Source organism: Lampris incognitus, chromosome 21 (assembly GCF_029633865.1).
Source record: "Lampris incognitus isolate fLamInc1 chromosome 21, fLamInc1.hap2, whole genome shotgun sequence".
Taxonomy (NCBI): Eukaryota; Metazoa; Chordata; class Actinopteri; order Lampriformes; family Lampridae; genus Lampris; species Lampris incognitus.
Window position 1 is genome coordinate 17,930,256 of NC_079231.1, and position 20,518 is coordinate 17,950,773.

The 20,518-nt window shown below is 50.2% G+C and overlaps 1 protein-coding gene across 2 annotated transcripts in view; it reads right to left on the minus strand.

Annotated features, from left to right (window-relative positions):
* Nucleotides 1-20,518, minus strand: part of appa (amyloid beta (A4) precursor protein a) — a 47,006-nt gene that overhangs the window by 11,234 nt on the left and 15,254 nt on the right. The window contains exons 2-10 of one of the 2 annotated variants that reach the window (XM_056301466.1): nt 14,888-15,055; nt 10,540-10,669; nt 10,149-10,261; nt 9,618-9,808; nt 8,933-9,246; nt 8,358-8,525; nt 4,708-4,841; nt 1,210-1,284; nt 778-927 (exon numbers count right to left, since the gene is read on the minus strand). In XM_056301466.1, the coding sequence (XP_056157441.1) occupies nt 778-927; nt 1,210-1,284; nt 4,708-4,841; nt 8,358-8,525; nt 8,933-9,246; nt 9,618-9,808; nt 10,149-10,261; nt 10,540-10,669; nt 14,888-15,055 (1,443 nt within the window). Of the gene's footprint in view, nt 1-777; nt 937-1,209; nt 1,285-4,707; nt 4,842-8,357; nt 8,526-8,932; nt 9,247-9,617; nt 9,809-10,148; nt 10,262-10,539; nt 10,670-14,887; nt 15,056-20,518 lie in introns of both variants that reach the window. The other variant, XM_056301465.1, reaches the window with a different exon arrangement.

Consider the following 20,518-nt stretch of genomic DNA (forward strand, 5'->3'; position numbering starts at 1 on the left):
CCAAACAGAGAAGACGGCAGATTCATTTTGCAGGTATATGAATCAACAGAATTACCGTATATAATGAAAAAACAAACACAAAACATGTTTGTACAATTTGAATTTTTTTCTGCAAACAAAACAACGTCACCATAGCCTTTTTTCAACCATCCTGCCGTTCCGTTGAGCAGTTTGTGTTTTTGTGTTTACCCGTTCCATTTTGCAAACTGCTGTTTACCATCTCCCAGATTCCATGTGAATGCAGCATTAGAATTAGGATTAGATGGGCGTCCAGGTGGCGTGGCGGTCTATTCCGTTGCCTAACCAACGCGGGGATCGCCGGTTCAAATCCCCGTGTTACCTCCGGCTTGGTCGGGCGTCCCTACAGACACAATTGGCCGTGTCTGCGGTCGGGAAACAGGATGTGGGTATGTGTCCTGGTCGTTGTACTAGCGCCTACTCTGGTCGGTCGGGGGTGCCTGTTCAGGGGGGACTTGTGGGAATAGCGTGATCCTCCCATGCACTACGTCCCCCTGGCGAAACTCCTCAGTGTCAGGTGAAAAGAAGTGGCTGGTGACTCCACAAGTATCAGAGGACACATGTGGTAGTCTGCAGCCCTCCCCGGATCAGCAGAGGGGGTGGAGAAGCGACCGGGACGGCTCAGAATAGGATTAGATTAAGGTTGGGGTAAGGGTTAAGGTTAACGGCTTCGGAGTAAATGTAGTCAATGAGGGGTCCTCACAAAGATAAAAGTACAAGAATGTGTGTGTGTGTGTGTGTGTGTGTGTGTTAGTCTACCCTGGGTGGGTTCTGCTGCAGGGAGGTCAGGTAGCTTTCTAGAGCCAGGCGGCGGCGGTCGTTCAGCAGGGCTTCCACCCGCGCCATGTGCGTCTCTACCAGCTGCTGTCGCTCGCTAGCGGCCTCCTGCTCCAAGGCCTCCGCTTTATCCTGGAAGCGCTGTGCACACACACACACACACACAACACACACACACACACACACACACACACACACACACACACACACAACACACACACACACACACACAAGAATATGAGTGCAGGCACACATGCACAGACTTGCTTATGCAAAAAGGCATTTTTGTACACATTACATATCCCTGCAAATGCACTGACACACAAACACATGGATAGAAACACTTTGGCTGTGTGTGTGTGTGTGTGTGTGTGTGTGTGTGTGTGTGTGTGTGTGTGTGTGTTTGTTTTTCACCTGGATGACAGCCTTCTTATCAGCACGGGGTAGACTCTTTGCCTCCCTCTCAGCCTCGTCCCATTCCCTCAACAACTGAAGACGACAATGGAAAGGACACACACACACACACACACACACACACAGGCTGATGACATCATGCTAGCTCATAAACCACAGACTGGTCTGTTGGCCTACTTTACCACATGCTGGGTCTCCATGTACCATAAAAAGCATGTGATTTCTGGCTCTCTCCAGATCTAATCACATTTCATCTGTCTGTCGCTGTTCAGATGGGTCAGATTCTGAGAAAGATTTAATCTGAGCTGAAAACTTCATGAGATCTTCAGCCGTCCAGGTGCCGTGGCGACCTATTCCGTTGCCTACCAACACGGGGACCGCCAGTTCGAATCCCCGTGTTACCCCCAGCTTGGTCGGGCGTCCCTACAGACACAATTGGTCGTGTCTGCGGGTGGGAAGCCGGATGCGGGAATGTGTCCTGGTCGCCGCACTAGCGCCTCCTCTGGTCGGTCGGGGTGCCTGTTCGGGGCGGCGGGGGGTCTGGGGGGAACAGTCTGATCCTCCCACGTGCTACGTCCCCCTGGTGAAACTCCTCACTGTCAGGTGAGATAAAGCAGCTGGCGACTCCACAAGTATCGGAGGAGGCATGTGGTAGTCTGCAGCCCTCCCCGGATCGGCAGAGGGAGTGCAGCAGCGACTGGGACGGCTCAGAAGAGTGGGGTAATTGGGGAGAAAGGGGGGGGGGATCCAAAAGTTTATCGGGGAATTCTTAAACATCTGCTAAGTTTCTGTTCCTTTAAAGTTCTTAACTGTGCAAGAGTTCTCCTCTTTGGAAGGACCTTCATTCCTTCCTCCTTCCCTGACTAAACTGGGTGCGTTCTTTAACTCAACCCAGGCCACGGACAGGTCACATGACTGAAAAACAATATGCGAGGGTTAAGTCAGCGGACTGCGCGCTTGCGACTGGCTGCACAAAAACAACGCCAACCAAGTTGGGCTGAGCACACACGATACGAGAGGGAAGAGAAGTAAAAGCAAACACACCAACCAGGAAAACCATAGAATATATGCAGGGTGGAGCAGCAAACTCCACGATGGTGTAAAAGTCTTCCTTAGCGCTGACCGACTCGATCGCTGATCCGTGTCCCGAGCTGTGAAAAGGGAGCTTCGCTGCGGCCGCCTGGCTCTCGGCCAGGGGGCGAGTCGGGTTAATTAAACGACGCAATTAAAGAGTTTGAGCGAGCTCCATCGGTGCCCGCGGCAGTGATTACAGAACGCACCCATTGTTCTTCTGACGTGCCCCACCTTTCCTTTTCTTCCTTCCCCCCCTGCTCCACTCGCATTACTACAGACTTCACTTGCTTTCTGCTCCATCTCTTTCTCACCTAACATTTCTCCTTTTTATTGTTATATATTTGGAATCACATATTAACAGTATCTTTACATAACCATCTCTAGCTGGATACTTTTACAAAGCATCCATCTTCTCTGCTTCTTACAGGGTAATTATAGAACACAACAATAGAACACAGGGTGCTTTTCAATTTGAGATAAAAGAAAAAGTACAAAATCCATACTCACATAAACAAGTTTAAACAAAAGAAGGACGTTTTGGGGGAAATATACAGTTTCCACTTCTCCCAAATTTCCTCACATTTAAGTCTCCTCAAGCCTCAGGGAAAAGGTGATTCGTTCCATCACAAAAAATGTCATAAATGACACCACACCGGTCCTCTATAGATGGACTATCTGGCTGAAGCCATTTCTTTGTAATTGCTTTTCTAGCAGCTATACTCCATCCACCCATCCATCCATCCATCATCCAAACTGCTTATACTGCTCTCAGGGTCGTGGGGATGCTGGAGCCTATCCCAGCTGCCACTGGGCAGCAGGCGGGGCGACACCCTGGACAGGCCACCAGGCCATCACCAAGTAACTTGTATTAATGTTTGTGGGTGTCGCATGTAAGAGACCAAAGAGGAGTTCCTCCCAATTAAAAGTAATTTTTGTCCAAAACGTAGTCGCTAATTCTACATAAATCTTACGCCGAAAGGTATTTACTTCTGGGCAGGCCCAAAACAAGTGGTTCTGATTGGCTACACGACAGCTTCTCCAGCAGCTGGAAGAGGCTGAGTGGTGAGACGTCTGAACGGGTGTGACAACATATCTACTAAAGCCTCCTACAGACTGTGCAATTTTAGCAATCCTATCAGTTTACTGCACGCCACACTGCGCGACACGGATCTAATAAACGTGGGTACGACATCAAGTTTGATGTATGCAGACTGTACGATGATAACACCTACTGAATCGCAGGCTACGACGCAAGTCCATAACAACATCATCAGCGCACGTAAGCAATCTACGCCGTCACCGCAGCTCGTTTTGTTGACTCCATCGCATTTGGGTCACAGATGCTAACAGTCTGTTTGTGTTTAGCACCATCAAAGATTCTGCGTTCGTGCTGCATTTCTATTGGTCGGTCAGTAGACGCAGGTTGCATTGTGAGATGGTCGTCCTAAGTTTCTGACGCTGTCAGACTTTTGTCCCAGGCTATCTTCGGTCGCAAGACCGTGACATCCGTCTTCGAACCTGTCTCACAGTGCGACGTAGCACCACCGTTTCGGAGCCATGACCCAAAGATTTCGCCACGTTTAGTCATCTTTCGTCTGAGACGGCTGAAATCACACAGTCTGTAGGAGGCTTAGGGCTCTTCCAGCCAACCCCTCTCCATGAGGCTGAGCTTGTTATCCTCCTCCACTGAGATTCACAATATTCTGTCCAGACATCCTCTGGAATGGAACTGTTAGTTCCCCTTTCCCTTTTTTGTTTTACGTAGGTGGTGCTTGCTATCTTAATCTCCTGGAGTCCCCTGTGTAGCCTAGAGATTAGTCTAAGCCCTGAATCCGCCCTATAGGCACTAACAGAAACTTTCAATAAATCATTTTCAAATGCCTTTTGACTCTCTAACATTTCTACCCTTCTATGTGTAATGCCTGCTGTTCAGCAAGCTCCCTTTTATATCAGCTAAAGTTCCTTTATTGTTTTGTTAAGGTTTAATATGACGAATTACCAACCATAAAATCATCTTATCTTTTATAGGGTAAATAATCTTGGCGGAATGAAAGGTAATGTGATGCCACGTGGCTGATGTAGTTAACATGTTGCTACTGATGTTTTTTCATGTGCTGTATGCTTTAGTCTACCTTACGGTTAGCAAACTGGATCGTGTGTGTGTGTGTGTGTGTGTGTGTGTGTGTGTGTGTGTGTGTGTGTAAGACACAGCACACGTCACACCCATTATCCCTCTGCTCCAGTTTCAGGGCTCTCTGAACACATCTTTTCCAGACTCTCTCCATCTGTCTTCTTTTTCTTCCCACCATCTTACTTAAAAGACACTTCAGTGGTTATGTTTTTTTTTTCTCTTTCAGCCGGCCCTACTCTCCCTTTAACCCCCCCACCCCCACCCCACCCCCCTTTCCCAACCTCCTTCAGTACCTGGGACATCCTCTCGCGGTGCTTGGCCTCCAGGCTCTCCTTGGCTTTCTGGAAGTGGGTGTGCTCGTTCTCGTCACCGGGCGTCTCCAGGTAGCGGTCCACAGCGTCAGGGGCGCTGGGCGTGGCTGTGGGCACTGCGGGGTGGGGGACACAGATGTAAGGGAGGAGAGAGAGAGCGAGAGAGAGACGGAAGGAGGAGAAAGAGGGTGTCGGGGGGGGGGGGGGGGTTGGGAGGTGCGATGTAAAGGTTGCAGGGAGCGGAAGGGAGGTGTGTGGGGAGGAGGGGGGGACAGAGGAGTGACGGAGGGAAAGAGGGATAAGATAAGGGGGAAGATTAACTCCAAGCCTTTTTGCGGCCAATTCTGGATGATCAGTTATTACCTCACCACACGCCAGCGAGCACACATGGAAAACAAGACAGCCTGAAACGGGCTGATGGGGTTAATGTGAGACCAAGAGAGACGGAGAGTGGAAAAAAAGCGTGCAGCCATATCCTGAAGCCCGGACTCCTGACAGGAAAACAAGGAAGTGCCTCGGCTGAACCACAGCCCTTTGTGTAACACAGACAAAGCTCTCACTTCATTTGTGTAACTTCATTCAGACCGCGATGCGGCTCTCTTGCCAAAATGCTGCCATCAGAATTCGGCCTGCTGGGTTAATGGCGTGGATTACTCTCTTGCTCCACGGTTGGCTTCCAGCCGGCAAGTCTAATTAAACATCAAGCGAAATATAAATGATCGTGTATTGTGTGAAAACAGATTTTAATGAGAGGCGAGTCGATCTTGGTGTGCGCGCACTGCGAGAAGCGGGCCGGCGCGGTCGCACTGCGGTCGTCTCCGCGCACGAGCGCCCGAGAGAGTGCGTGACTTCACTGAGGCGCCCAAAAAAAAAAAAACAACCTCAAAACAGCCAAGTTGTTTTTCACCCTGTCCCGCTCTGTGAAGCATCTTGTTTTCCTCTGCTCTCCTCTTTTCGACCCCACAAAACCAAGTTGTTCTGTCAGCTGGTTTCAATTCACAGGCTTTAATATGGGCAAATAAAACTCCATGCTCTTGGGTCTGAACCGAGGGCGGCAGGGTCAGCGTGGGTGAACGCGGCATTCCTGCGAGCATTTACTGACCGCACACTGACTGGAAGTGCACGTGAGTGTGAAAGTAAGTGTGTGTATGTGTGTGTAAGGTAGAGCATGTGAAGAGGGCTGTGGGGGCAAAAAGATGGAATGGATCTCGAGTCTCACACCGCAGCACTTTCTCACCTCCGCTACGCTCAGCAGAGCAGAAATCTCATACCAGCACACACGTGCACGCCCGTATGCACACACACACACACACACACTAGATGTGAAAAAGGAGAGACAATTATGGAAGGCGGGAGACGATATATCAATGTTTTGCTGCAGGGCAAACCACCCACGCAATGGCACCAATTAGGGATGGGGTATGACTACTCCTACCGATACTGCTTATCAAGCCGGTACTCCCCCCCCCCCCCTCTTTTTTTTCTCCCCAGTTGTACCTGGACAATCACCCCACTCTTCTGAGCCGTCCCAGTCGCTGCCCAACCCCCTCTGCCGATCGCATCACGGGGCGCATGGGTAGCGTAGCGATCTATTCCATTGCCTACCAACATGGGGGTCGGCGGTTCGAATCCCTTGTGTTACCTCCGGCTTGGTCAGGCGACTCTGCAGACACAATTGGCCGTGTCTACGGGTGGGAAGCCGGATCTGAAGAGTAGGGTAAATTGGCCAAGTAAAATTTGGGAGAAAAAGGGTGAAAAAAATCCCCCCAAAAAATGCGTCATAGGTGAAAGTCTTAATCTTAGAAACAGAGTCGGCGAGAAAAAAGTGCAAGGTAACGTTAATGTAGCCTAAATAAACAGCATATTTACTTTCTTAATTTCTCCAATACCGATGGCAGAACCGTTAACATCGCAGCTCATCAATACTGCGGTCTTTGATAATTTAGCACTGGTGCCCGTTTAATACCGGGTTTCGGTACCCATCCTTAGCACCAACACACGTATGCACGAACGCAGCCCAAAGCGTCGCTGAACCTCGCACATCCTTCACATTCAGCATTGAAACCACACCTTTACACCCTTTGCCGTACACTCTTTCGACAACAGCAGTTCACATGCTACCGACGATAAATGAATATAGCCTGCAGCTCCATATCAAATAAAGGATGGATGTAACTGTTCGGCAACCCCGGACTTCATCACTGTTTGAGATCCAATCTTTTCAACAGGCAACTGAATTACCTTGTCTGGAATGATTGAAACCCCCAAAATATGCTCATGAAGACAACACTGAAGTTTCAAATCTTATGTACACGTTTCAGAAACGACTCTTTGAAACTTTTTTTTTATAACTTACCCCTGCAGTTCATATTGACTCGGTGCAAAACTCAAGGAATGCTGGCCACCAGATCTGTTCAGTAGTGATACCAACCAACAAAACTACAGCAGTGCTTCCATATTGCTCACCGCACGTTAAAACTTTGCAGTTGGCGTCCGGCTGGTGTGGCGGTCTATTCCTTTGCCTACCAACAGGAGGATCCTGGTTCGAATCCCCGTGTTGCCTCCGGCTTGGTCGGGCGTCCCTACAGACACAATTAGTTGTGTCTGCAGGGTGGGGAGCCGGATGTGGGTATGTGTTCTGGTCGCTGCACTAGCGCCTCCTGTGGTCGGTCGGGGCGCCTGTCCGGGGGGGGGGGACTGGGGGGAATAGGGTGATCCTCCCACGCGCTACGTCCCCCCAGGTGAAACTCCTCACTGTCAGGTGATAAGAAGCGGCTGGCAACTCCACATGTATCGGAGGAGGCATGTGGTAGTCTGCAGCCCTCCTGGATTGGCAGAGGGGGTGAAGCAGTGACTGGGATGGCTCAGAAGAGTCAGGTAATTGGCCAAGTTGGGGAGAAAAAAAAGGGGGGGGGGACTTAAACTACAGTTAAATCAACAGAGCTCTAAAACATCGAGCTCAGAGAGGAGTGTGTAGCTGATTTCCCCAAGTGTACGTGTGTGGTGGCATGGCGCTGCAAAGCGGAGGTTTAACAAATCTCTTCATTATTCATTCCACGCATACTTTTGGTGGGAACCTCTCTCTTTGTTTTTCCTTCAAGTCGCTTCTAAAACACGGCGCTAGCTGGTCCAGCGTAAGGACTTCTCACACCCCACGGAGGACTGGATTTGACTTAAGCAGCCAAAATGACTGACAAAATGTTTTTTTAGCATGAATAGGGCCTGTGGCACCAAATGGACTCCTGTTATCTATTAACCAGTATGAGGAAAAGTATGAAGAAGAAAAAAAGAAAAAAAACGTTTGAGGTCAGTCAGGTCAGGTCAGAGTCCACACATGACTAAGAGGGAAACGAGTGTGTGTGGTGTAAAACTATTCACTCAAAGGAAACATACACACAGACAAAGAGTGGAGAGTTAGGGAAAACAAAATATTAGCCTGTAATGGTGTCGAGAGGTGGAAGCAGAGCTGAACTAAGATAGAGCTGAGGGAAAGCAGAGTTTGGGTGAGGTGTTAAGATCTGGCACCAAGCAGAAGTTAACAGACAGGGGGAGTGGGGGGGAGGACGCTAGCAAGTTGCAGCGAGACCACAAACTGCCAACGGGCGACATAAACCGCCATCTGTGGGACTTACTGACGCTGTTGCAGACAGAACGGCAGTATTCCTCGGACTCAAAGTTATTCCTGTTGCCTCCGCAGCCACCGTAGATAAACTGGGCACAGCGGCCCTCCTGCCGATCAAAGTACCAACGGGGCAGCATAGCCCGGCACGGGCCAGTCTCTGCACTGGCCCAGCAGACCTCTGGGAGGATACACATATATGAACATGCATGCGCGTGCGCACGCACACACACACACACACGCACGCACGCATGCACACACACACATGTGCACACACACACACACACACACACACACAAATGCAATGATGCACACAGAGCTTGTCATTCTCAATAAGCGGTACTCTCCCGCATGTGTCTTTTGGCGGTGGTTTTGACACGCTCATGTAAGCATGTGATACATATCTTGGTATAAACACTCTACCATGGGGAATCTTTCCCCAGGTGTGTCTTGGTCAAGCTCTCAGGTGTGCTAGCTGCTCAAATAACTGCTCTAAATGGTAGGACGTGATCTGACATCAATATTTCAACTTAAAATATGCATTTGACTCAGAATCCCGAGACTTCTGGCCATGCGGTAAAGCCTCACCTCTAACGACCTCCTCCACGGACTCTGTGGTGGTGGTGGTGGTGGTGGTGGTCATGGCGACGTCGGTGGTGGGCTCGTCATCGCCAATGTCGTCGTCAAGCGTGTCCACATAGTCCTCCTCCTCATCCTCCTGCTGCTTGTCCACCTCCTCCTCCTCCTCCCCGTCTCCGTCCTCGTCGTTGTCCAGCACGTCTTCCTCCTCCCCATCGTCCTCCTCTTCTGCCACATCTTCAACCCTGTCCTCCTCTTCCTCATCTACCGAGGATGGCTTGGTTTCCTCCTGCTGCTCTACTGGCTCCGGCTCCCGCACCATACTAGGAAAGAGAGAGAGAACGAGAGCGGAGAGGAGGGAGAGAGAGATAGTGAGAGAAGGAGAGAGGGCGAGGAAAGGAAACGAACATTGGAGGGGACAGGAGACATGGTCCAGAAGGAAAAAGGGGGGAGGAGAGATAGAGGGGCAGATGGAGAGGAAAGAGGGATAAAGGAGAAGGGAGAGAAGATACAATATGTCACCAAGAGAAGGACAGACATTGATCGAAGGATGATGAAAAGGTAGGAAAGAGGGGGAGAGGTGCAGGGAAAGAGATTTTCAATTATGAAGAATGCCATCTCGGAGAGAAATTTCATCCACAAGGTAATGGGAACTGCAAAAAAAGCATCCCTCAATATGCCTGTGTGTGTGTACCTGTTGTCAGAGTAGTCAGCCTCTGCCCCGCCCCACCAGACGTCTGAGTCGTCCTCATCCTGCTGCACGCTGTCGGCGTCACGCTCCGCCTCTGACGGACAGCACACAAACTCCACCCCTCGGAAACGGTCGATGCCGCATGGCAATAGCATCCCGTAGTCATGGAGATTCATGGTGCGGTCTCCACAGGACTACAGAAGGAGAGCATGGGATTTCTGGTTCGCCATGAGTAAAATTGATTGACAGTCCAATTTCTATTCCCCACTCTGTTGTCAGAGATAACTAACCCACCAGGTATTCGTTTCGGTGTTTGTGTCAGGGGAAGGGATGTGTCTGTGTTTTTTGTGTGTGTGTGTGTGTGTGTGTGTGTGTGTGTGTGGTGTGTGCGGAATATCAAAAACAAATATAATCAATGGGATTCAAAAGCATCTATCAGCGTTACCATTTGTCTCAGTGTGTGTGTGTGTGTGTGTGTGTGTGTGTGTGTGTGTGTGTGTGTGTGTGCGTGTGCATATTCTCAAGTTCCCTCACCTCTTTGGCCACGGTGTGCCAGTGCAGGTGGCTCTCACACTGGTCCATGCGCTCTTGGTGCAGGAATCGACACTTGTCAGGAACCAGCAGAGCATCACTCACGAACTCGCCCACTACAACACATATGACATTCAAATGTATAATGAATATACGTTACACAACTTGTAGCAACTTGTATTCTTATTGGCCACTGACACACTCCAACCGTAGCTCGTATTTTACGTAAAGCATGGACAGCTGTTCTTTATTGGTTGCTACAGAATCTATATTTATACTTTTCACACGCATTCCACAGTGCTGGTCTACTGTACCTTCGTGCCCAAATGACAAACTCATTTGAGCACTAGAGAATACAAACACACACACACACAAACACACAGACTTGTCTCACCCAGGCACCGGTAGGGCACCACGATGTGCATGTGACTGCGACACTGCTTGCGGCCCATCTTGCACCAGTTGTTAATGCTGACTGGCTGGTTCGCCTCCACCACATTAGTAATCTGAAGCTCTGGGTACACCTAAGCCCACATATGCAAACGCACCCACGTACACGCACGCACACACACACACACACACGCAAAACAAGGAGTCAAATCTGTATCCTCCACGATCAGACTGCAATGCTAACCCCCTGATGTGTTTCCCAGGGTGTAGGATGATCTGCACTACAGCTCATTTTAATCCATTTTAAAAAGGTTCCGTGTTTAATACCTGGGCATTTCTTAAGCCCGACATGACTAGTTAATATCAGCAGGGGTTGTTGAACTGTACTGATTGAAGCAAAGCAAATGACTCACAACCCCACACATTGACTCACAGTCCTCAGACATTATTGTGCAGCGGTCACAGCATAGCGTCTTCCAACAGGATGAAGGTAGGGCAGATGAATCCTTTCCATTTTGAATTTGTGTGTCTTGCTTGCTTTGATTATCACCCCCCCCCCCAATTGTATCTGGCCAATTACCCCACTCTTCCGAGTCGTCCCAGTCGCTGCTCCACCCCCTCTGCCAATCCGGGGAGGGCTGCAGACTACCACATGCCTCCTCCGATACATGTGGAGTCTCCAGCTGCTTCTTTTCACCTGACAGCGAGGAGTTTTGCCTGGGGGACGTAGCGCATGGGAGGATCACGCTATTCCCCCCAGTCCCCCCCCGAACAGGTGCCCCGGCCGACCAGAGTAGGGACTAGTGCAGCGACCAGGACACATACCCACATCCGGCTTGCCATACGCAGACACGGCCAATTGTGTATGCAGGGACGCCTGAACAAGCCGCAGGTAACAAGGAGATTCGATCCGGCAATTCCCGTGTTGGTAGGCAACGGAATAGACCGCTACGCTCCCCGGACGCCCCAATTATTTTCTTAGGATTCACATCGCGGAAGGAGAGGCCAGGATTCAAGCAGAATTTACAAACAGCACCTTTCGTTTGAGAGCAACCCAGGCCTGGTTTGGGGAGAATAAATAAAAGCCATTTTGTATTCAATGCACTAGCTAAATTATCGATGGATTCTGTCAGTTCACTGCCCATTAAATTTCAAATTTTGACCCTTTTCTGCCTTTTCTTCTGCAACATCTGTGCAAATGATGCTGATTTGCATTCGGCAGTGCTTGATCCACCGTATGAGTTAAGCAAATTTGCTGCCGCCTTTGTACTGCTGCACTGCTCTTGGCTGTGCACGACATCCATCTCTCAGTCCTAATCTGAATCAAACTGTCATCTTCATCTTCTTTGTGACAAACTCCTACTCCATCTCTTCTCCGCCCCTGAGGTATCCACAACTATATTTAACCTCTCACTGTCCCAATCCATAGTCCCGGCATGCTTTAAGACCACCTCTATCATTCCTGTCCCCAAGAAATCAACACCCACATGTCTGAATGACTACCGACTCATAGCACCCACCCCCATTGTCATGAAGTGCTTTGAGACACTGGTTCTGACTCACATCAAAAAGACTACCCCCCCCCCCACATTCGACCCACATCAGTTTGCAGACCGTCCCCAAAAGGCCTACAGAGGATGCCATTGCCACTGCCCTGCACTTTGCTCTGAGCCACCTTGCACTTAACAACACATACATCTGGATGCTGTCCATAGATACCAGCTCTGCTTTCAACACTATCACCCCCACCAAACTAACCACCAAACTCTTCTCCCTTGGCCTAGACCCCTCCCACTGTAGCTGGACCCTGGACTTCCTGACCAACAGACCTCAAGTCTGTTAGGTTAGGTGACCACATTTCCTCCACCCTGACCCTCAGCACAGGTGCCCCTCAGGGCTGTGTTCTGAGCCCCCTCCTTTTCTCCCTCTTTACCCACAACTGCCTGCCAACTCACCCATCAAATATAATAGTTAGGTTTGGGATGACACCACAGTCATTGGCCGTATCACCACCAATGATGAGACGGCCTACAGGGACGAGATTCAGCACCTCACATCATGGTGCACTACCAACTATCTTGTCCTCAATGTGCAGAAGACAACGATACCGATTGTGGACTTCAGGAGGTCTAGAAGCTGCAGCCACTCCCCCATACACATCAATGGGGTGGAAGTGAAGTGTGTCTCCAGCTTTAAATTCCTTAAACTCCACATCAGCGAGGACCTTTCCTGGACATCAAACACCCAGGCCCTTGCGAAAAAGGCCCAACAATGCCTGCATTTCCTGAGGAGGTTGAGGAGCACCCGTCTATCCCCCAAAACTCTCACCAACTTCTACCACTGCGCCACAGAGAGCATCCTGACCAGCTGCATCTCAGTGTGGAACTGCAACTGCACCTCAGTAGACCAGAAAGCTCTGCAGCGGGTCGTCAAGGCGGCCCAGCATATCATCAGTACCCAGTTCCCAGCCATAAGACATTTATCACAAAAGCTGCCTTTGAAGGGGACCCAGCATCAGCAGAGATCCCACCCACCCCAACCATGGACTGTTCTCCCCCCTGCGCTCTGGGAAGTGCTACAGGAGCCTCAGAGCCCGCACTACCAGGCTCAAAAACAGCTTCTTTACCCAAGCTGTTGCCCACCTGAACCTGGCTATCCACTGAATGTCTGTAAATATGTTTATATTCGTGCACTTTTTTTTTCTTTTTACTTATCTTTAGCTTTTAGTCTTCATCTGTATATATATCTTATACTGTTTGCTGTGTTTGTCTATGTCTGTCTTGCACTGTTTGGCAAAGCCACAGGCCTCATTTCATTTTTAACACGTGCCTGCACATTGTTTCTTAAGACAATAAATTGAATTGAACTGAATTATTCTTTCTCGCTTCTTTGTTGTGCTTCAACCTGGCTCTCTCCTAAGTTGTGGGCTGGAAATCTCTACCTCCTTAAAACTTCTCTCATTTCTCGTCCAGCCTTTTATTTGACTTTTGACATCACAACTGGAAAGTTTAAATCAGAGGGCTTTAAATCATTTCAGCATATACATGCTGGAATTGCAAAGTCCTAAAAACAATGGAAAGGGAAGCTTATAAATGTGTCTTCAATCGAGCCTATTATATGTGGTTATCACATGAATCTCATTTTCTGTCACCTCATATGCCAATCGCTTCTCATTTGCCAATACCTTCCACTTGTTTTTTTTTCGTGACGCCATTTATTAAGTCATGAGTGTTTGCTTCCTCTGTGGGGACTGCATGCACTTGAGTAAGACACCTCACTCCTATCTGCTCACATCTTGTAAATAGCTATGGGTAGGAATGCTAGCTGAAATGCCCGTAATGTAAATGACAAAACCCATCGCCCAAATAAATGTTTGTTTTTTTAATTTTCTCCCCTTTTTCTCCTGAATTGTATCTGGCCAATTACCCCACTCTTCCAAGGCGTCCCGGTCACTGCTCCACCCCCTCTGCCAATCCGGGGAAGGGTGCAGACTACCACATGCCTCCTCCAATACATGTGGAGTCGCCAGCCGCTTCTTTTCACCTGACAGTGAGGAGTTTCGCCAGGGGGACGTAGCGCGTGGGAGGATCACACTATTCCCCCCAGTTCCCCCCCCACGAACAGGTGCCCCGACCGACCAGAGGAGGCGTTAGTGCAGCGACCAGGACACATACGGCTTCCCACCCGCAGACACGGCCAATTGTGTCTGTAGGGACGCCCGACCAAGCTGGAGATAACACGGGGATTCGAACAGACGATCTCTGTGTTTGTAGGCAACAGAATAGACCGCTACGCTACCTGGACGGCAAAACCCAAATTAATGTTGAATGTGACATCTGGGGTTATCACTCACCCTGGACTATAGCCAGCACCTCATATAGCGTACTGGTATTCACAACTGAAATATTGCACACATTATGACCCAAGTATTCAAGAAACGTCTTGTAGGAAACCAGCAGCACGTCATGAAACTTGTGGTGAAACCGGAAACCCCACATAAATCCCCTTCGAGGACCACTGACAGCTCGATCCTTTCACCATCTTGCCACCTCTATAATACTGCAGATGATATCTTCTGGTAGCTCGTAGTAAAGCTCTTGGACACACCTTGACATACATACTGCAGTAAAGTGATCTTGTACTACGTATTGTACTACAAGATCACTTTATGATCTTGTAGTACAATACAATGATGTTAAGATGTGCCAAAGAGCTTTAAAATTCTATGGCAAAGATTTAGATAAGACCAAAATAGAACAAACTAAGTATATGTATACCTTTGTCCTTCAACTTCCATACTGTGAGATGTCCCCAGGCCCCTCCCACCTACCCACCCACGCTATGACCCTCACCTCCTGGCAGTACTGCAGGATGCCCTCCTTGGTGCCGATGCAGCTTTTGGTGCCCGAGGGGTCCGGCTCCCACTTCCAGCTCTGCACGTTCACGTGCATGTTAAGCTTACCGCAGAACATGGCTACCTGGGGCTCCACCAGCAGACCCATGGAAACATCTGTCGGTACCTGAGGCGCAGGGAGATGAAAGAACGAGGGGGAGGGAGAGAGAGAGAGAGAGAGAGAGAGAGAGAGAGAGAGAGAGAGAGAGAGAGAGAGAGAGAGAGAGAGAGAGATGAAGCATACCGCTCACTGCGTAAAACAGAGCTCCCATATTGAAAAAATGTGAAATGACTGCAATTAAATTTTATTACAAGTGAGTGAGAGGAGTGATCAGCATACAAGATGGCGAGTACAATGGCATGAATGGTTTTGCACAGGAGTGAGAGGGAGGGGAGGATAGAAAAGTTAGAGACAGATGAAGAGGAAAGGGGGAGGGGACAGGATTTGAAAGAGGATGGAAAGAAGCTGAGAGAGAAGAATATAAGGGGGAGGATGGGTGGTGAAGGACAATTTTTCTTTTGCCACATATTCTTTGCTATGCCAATTTAAAAAAAAATTATATAACAATGCCATATTCTGATATGCATTTCATGATGTGCTTCAAACTACAGAAAACTTGGTTTTGTTAGTGTGTGTGTGTGTGTGTGTGTGTAACCGCTGAGGAAAACAGAATTGGGAGAGACAAGCGCATTAATTATCTATTACTGCAGGGGAAAAGGAAACTGGTTCAAACGGCAATTCCACAGCAAACTGATCACCCTCGCGTTCTCCGCCTCTGACACCAAACAACATTTTGCATGTCAACGCACAAACACGCCTTCCCGTGAGTCCCACTGTCCACGAGAGGAATCTGCACGTGTGCACGTCAGGCCCTTTTCACTTGTGCATTTCCAGGGCGGTACAGCGAGAAGTTTATCTAACACGGACTTGCGTTTGCAGCGGCCTCATCCAGTACCGATTATGCAGCGTCTTTGTCCACGTCTACGTTTGTGTCGTCGTATGACGTTTTCATTTTGAGTGTTGATTTTACTTGGCTAGGAGAGCTGGTGCTGGATCAGCTGAGAGAGCTTGGTCTGCTGCGTCCTGTGGAATTCGAGGGGGAGGGAAGCGGGGCAGGCTAAGCTAACTGCTAGCACACTGTCTGGCAGCGGCGGCCTCGCCTAATGTCAACTGCGTATGCGTTTGTGTCATCGCGTGGAGAGGTGTGTCGAAGGTGTCTGGCTGGGAGAGCTGGTGTTGGATCGGCTGGGGGAACCTGGTCTGCTGCATCCAGTGGGCCCAAGGACCACGGCCCCTGCCTGGAGCTGCACCCGAAGAGGAAAGACCGAGACGGGTCTGACAGGATGTGGAAGTGGGGCAGGCTAAGCTAACTGCTAGCACCTGCAGACCAGCAGTTCTGACAGTCATCCTGGTTGGCATTCACTCTCTGGATGGTGGAATTTTCGGACTGTGTTGTACTGGGCAGACTGTGTTGCACTGGGCGGACTGTGTTGTACTGGGCGGACTGTGTTGTACTGGGCGGACTGTGTTGTACTGGGCGGACTGTGTTGTAGTGGGCGGACTGTGTTGTACTGGACAGACTGTGTTGTACTGGGCGGACTGTGTTGTAGTGGGCGGACTGTGTTGTAGTGGGCGGACTGTGTTGTACTGGACAGACTGTGTTGTACTGGGCGGACTGTGTTGTACTGGGCGGACTGTGTTGTACTGGGCGGACTGTGTTGTACTGGGCGGACTGTGTTGTTGGCTGTTTTTGCTTCGTTCTCTCTGTTTTTGTATGTGTTTTTATCTTTTTGTGTTGCACCGCTGTGGGCTGGGGGAAAACGGAATTTCGTTTCTTTTGTGTACGTGCTGGTACATGAGACGAAACGACAAATAAATTGTTCCCACTCCTGATTCCCGATGTGTGTTAACTTGGCTCTGTTGTTGTGCAACGTGCAAAGGGCAGGCTGGCGTGACACAACGTGAGATTGTGCTTCTGTGTGCGTGCGTTTCGAAATCAGCCTTATCATGACAGTATACACTTTTGTGTGTTTCTTTGTGTGTCTGTGTGCCCCCCCCCGCCCACACACACCCGTCCATCTGCCTGCATAAGGAGGTTTTTTGTTGAAGTCCCTTTAGAAGAAGAGGTGCAGACAATTCCCTGAATGTCAGCATTGTACCGGCAAATGAGCCCGAACAAAATGGGAGGGAATGGGGCAAAAAAAAAAAAACAACCAAAAGAAAACAGAGGGGTAGAAAGGGAGAGAGGGAGGGACAGACCTGCCATTATGGGCTCCCTAATCTTGTTAATGGTACTGAGGACTCTGGCAGGCAAACAAATGTTTTTTTGTGAGGTGGATAGCATAACCCTCACCACTCCCCCCCCTAAAAAAAAACTTGATTCTCTCCAAACATCGAGGGGGCGCAGCGTAGCCGGCAAAACATCCATTTCCAACAAAATTCCGAGTCCAAATCTGAAATCTTAAAAATCAATTCAAAAATTGGAAAGACAAAACTTTCCTAGCCTTCAGCTGGCCGTGTTTACTCGCCGATTGCATCCGGACCCTCGCCAAGGTCGGTCAGCAGCCGGCGGTGCCGTTTTCCATGAATCACTTGCTTCCCTCATTAGCCAAGCAAGTTTACACAGACTAGGAATTTACTCGGCAGGGCTGCGGAAAAAGATAAGACATAACCCGAGATGAAAAATGAGACGTATACGTTTGTATGGGAAGAGAATGATTTTGTAAAAAAAATAATCATGGCTTCCCTCTATAAAATGAGCAAATAATTGGTAAAGACCCAGTTAAAGACTATATATGAACAAGGCCTTATTTATTTATTTACCCCCCCCCTTCCCCCCAATTTTATCCGGCCAATTACTCCACTCTTCCAAGCCGACCTAGCCGCTGCTCCACCCCCCTCTGCCGATCCGGGGAGGGCTGCAGGCTGGAGGATCACGCTGTTCCCCACACTTCCCCCTCCCACCCGAACAGATGCCCTGGCCAACCAGAGGAGGCGCTAGTGCAGTGACCAGGACACACATACCCACGTTCGGCTTCCCGCCCACAGACACGGCCAACTGTGTCTGTAGGGACGCCCGACCAAGCCGGAGGGAACACGGGGATTTGAACCGGCGATCCCCGTGTTGGTAGGCAACAGAATAGACCGGCCACGCCACCCGGATGCCCTATGAGCAAGGTTTTATTTGCGTTATCTAGTGGAATTAAAAAGTTGTCCGTACATAAGAGCACATATGTGGATGGAGGCACACAGTAGCAGGGCTGTTCGGTCAAGTGCAGCGTACTTGCTTGCAGCTGCTATGAGGAGATTGTAAAATGGAGGGAGCAAATTAGCTTTAATGGCCAACAGCCATAAATATAGAAGAGTAGCCCCACTTAGCCTATCTGTCATCTGTGCCAGAAGGTCAGCAGATAGCTCTGTATCAACGCCACGCAGCATTTCTCTACTCTCTCCGACTGCTGGGGGGCAGCACGGCAAAATAATCCCAACGGTCCCCATTTATACTTTGAAGAGCAGGATCGGGTACACATGGTAAACCCTCTGGAGACAGGTGGATGTCGCCTTTTTTTTGTTTCCCCCCCCTCTTTCTCCCCAGCTGTATCCGGCCAATTACCACACTCTTCCGAGCCGTTGCGGTCGCTGCTCCACCCCCTCTGCCGATCCGGGGAGGGCTGCAGACTACCACACGCCTCCTCCGATACATGCGGAGTCGCCAGCCGCTTCTTTTCACCTGACAGTGAGGCGTTTCGCCAGGGGGGGCGTAGCGCGTGGGAGGATCCTGTACTCCCCCCAGTTCCCCCTCCCCTCCAAACAGGCGCCCCAACCGACCAGAGGAGGCGCTAGTGCGGCGACCAGGACACATACCCACATCCGGCTCCCACCCGCAGACACAGGCAATTGTATCTGTAGGGACGCCCGACCAAGCCGGAGGCAACACGGGGATTCGAACCGGCGATCCCCGTGTTGGTAGGCAACGGGATAGACCGCTACGCCACCCGGACAGCCTAGCTAGATGTCCCTTCACTGTGAAATGATTTTTAGTACAATATAACCGATATGAAAAAAATGTTCCCGACAGCCTCGTGGGGATTATCCATTGTTTTGCCATCTTTTTTAACAGACAAAGGCAGCAGCTGGTAAACAAGTACAGCAGTGTAGCGGTAGTGTTGTGCGCGCACGCACACACAAACACACACCAGGATACTGGTCAATGGGTCGGATATGACGCACACTAAGATCATGTCCTTCACAGGTCAACATGCCAAGCCACAAGCCACAAGCCCACACACACACACACACACACACACACAACACTCACGCAAGTGCATCGCATGGGGGGAGGGGGGTGTGAAATCCCCTCTTACCCCCCCCTCGCCTCCGCATCTCTCCTCAGCTCTTAAAACACATGGCATCTTAGTGCCGGTGGCCATTAGTCCTGACACCGGGCCATCTGCGCAACACGGGCTTATTAAAAAGGGGCAGTCGCTCAATTTCCACACCGCCATCTGCGAGCGGCTGCGGCTCGGGGGACGCCGATCGACCGCCGCCTCGTTCCAACAGCGTGAACGTGGAGACATAACGGCCACGTGGCGCTCCGGAAGTCTTTAGAAACGCCGCTCGAAAACGCCTCGTCGTTTCATGAACTGTGCCTCTGAGTGCCCAGCTCCTCTCCAACCTGTTCCCCCGCACCCTCCGGCCTTCCTGCCCCTTAATGGAAGAGATAAACCAGCCTTCCTGTCAGCTCAGGGCCCAGGCAGGCAAATCTGTTCCAGCTACTCAACGACATTCAAATTCTTTGCGTCATCCCTCTTTTGGCTGGTAAATCATATTCCTCCTTACCTATCCCTCACCCCCCCCCTCACCCATCTCTTTCCATCTCTCCTGCTTTCCGAGGGGTGATTACAGACAGCCAACACCCCCCCAACCCCCACCCTCACCACCACCACACGCTTATAAATCACGAGTATCGGGGTGACAGCAAAGACAGGAGCAGTGGCAGAAACCTCGAGAAAGTACAACAACCACAACAGCGGGAGACGGGGAGACTGGGAGTGGAGATGAATTGGACCATAAGCCTCAAGACACACGCAGGAGCTCCGAGGAGGAGGGGGGGAGAGAGAGCGAAAGAGACAAGGAGAGAGAGAGAGAGAGAGAGAGAGAGAGAGAGCGAGAGAGAGCGAGAGCGAGAGCGAGCTAGGACAGAAGGAGCATTGTGGGGAGATGGGGAATTCTTGTTCATTAAAGCGCTAGTCCATTTTGGGAAAAAAAGGACAGCCTGCTACCTCCATTTGGACAGATGTCTTTGTCACAAGGTGCTGCACGCACACGCACACACGCACACACGCACGCACACACAACCCATGTGTGTAGGGTGGCTCCTTCCAATCTTGGACTGGGCTCAGGTCTATGCTCATCCATCCATTATCCAAGCCGCTTATCCGAAGTCGGGTTGCAGGATGCTGGAGCCTATCCCAGCCGTCACTGGGCGGCGGGCGGGGAGACACCCTGGACAGGCCGCCAGGCCATCACAGGGCCGACCTGACCTACCTGCCTCTGGACTGTGGGAGGAAACCGGAGCACCCGCAGGAA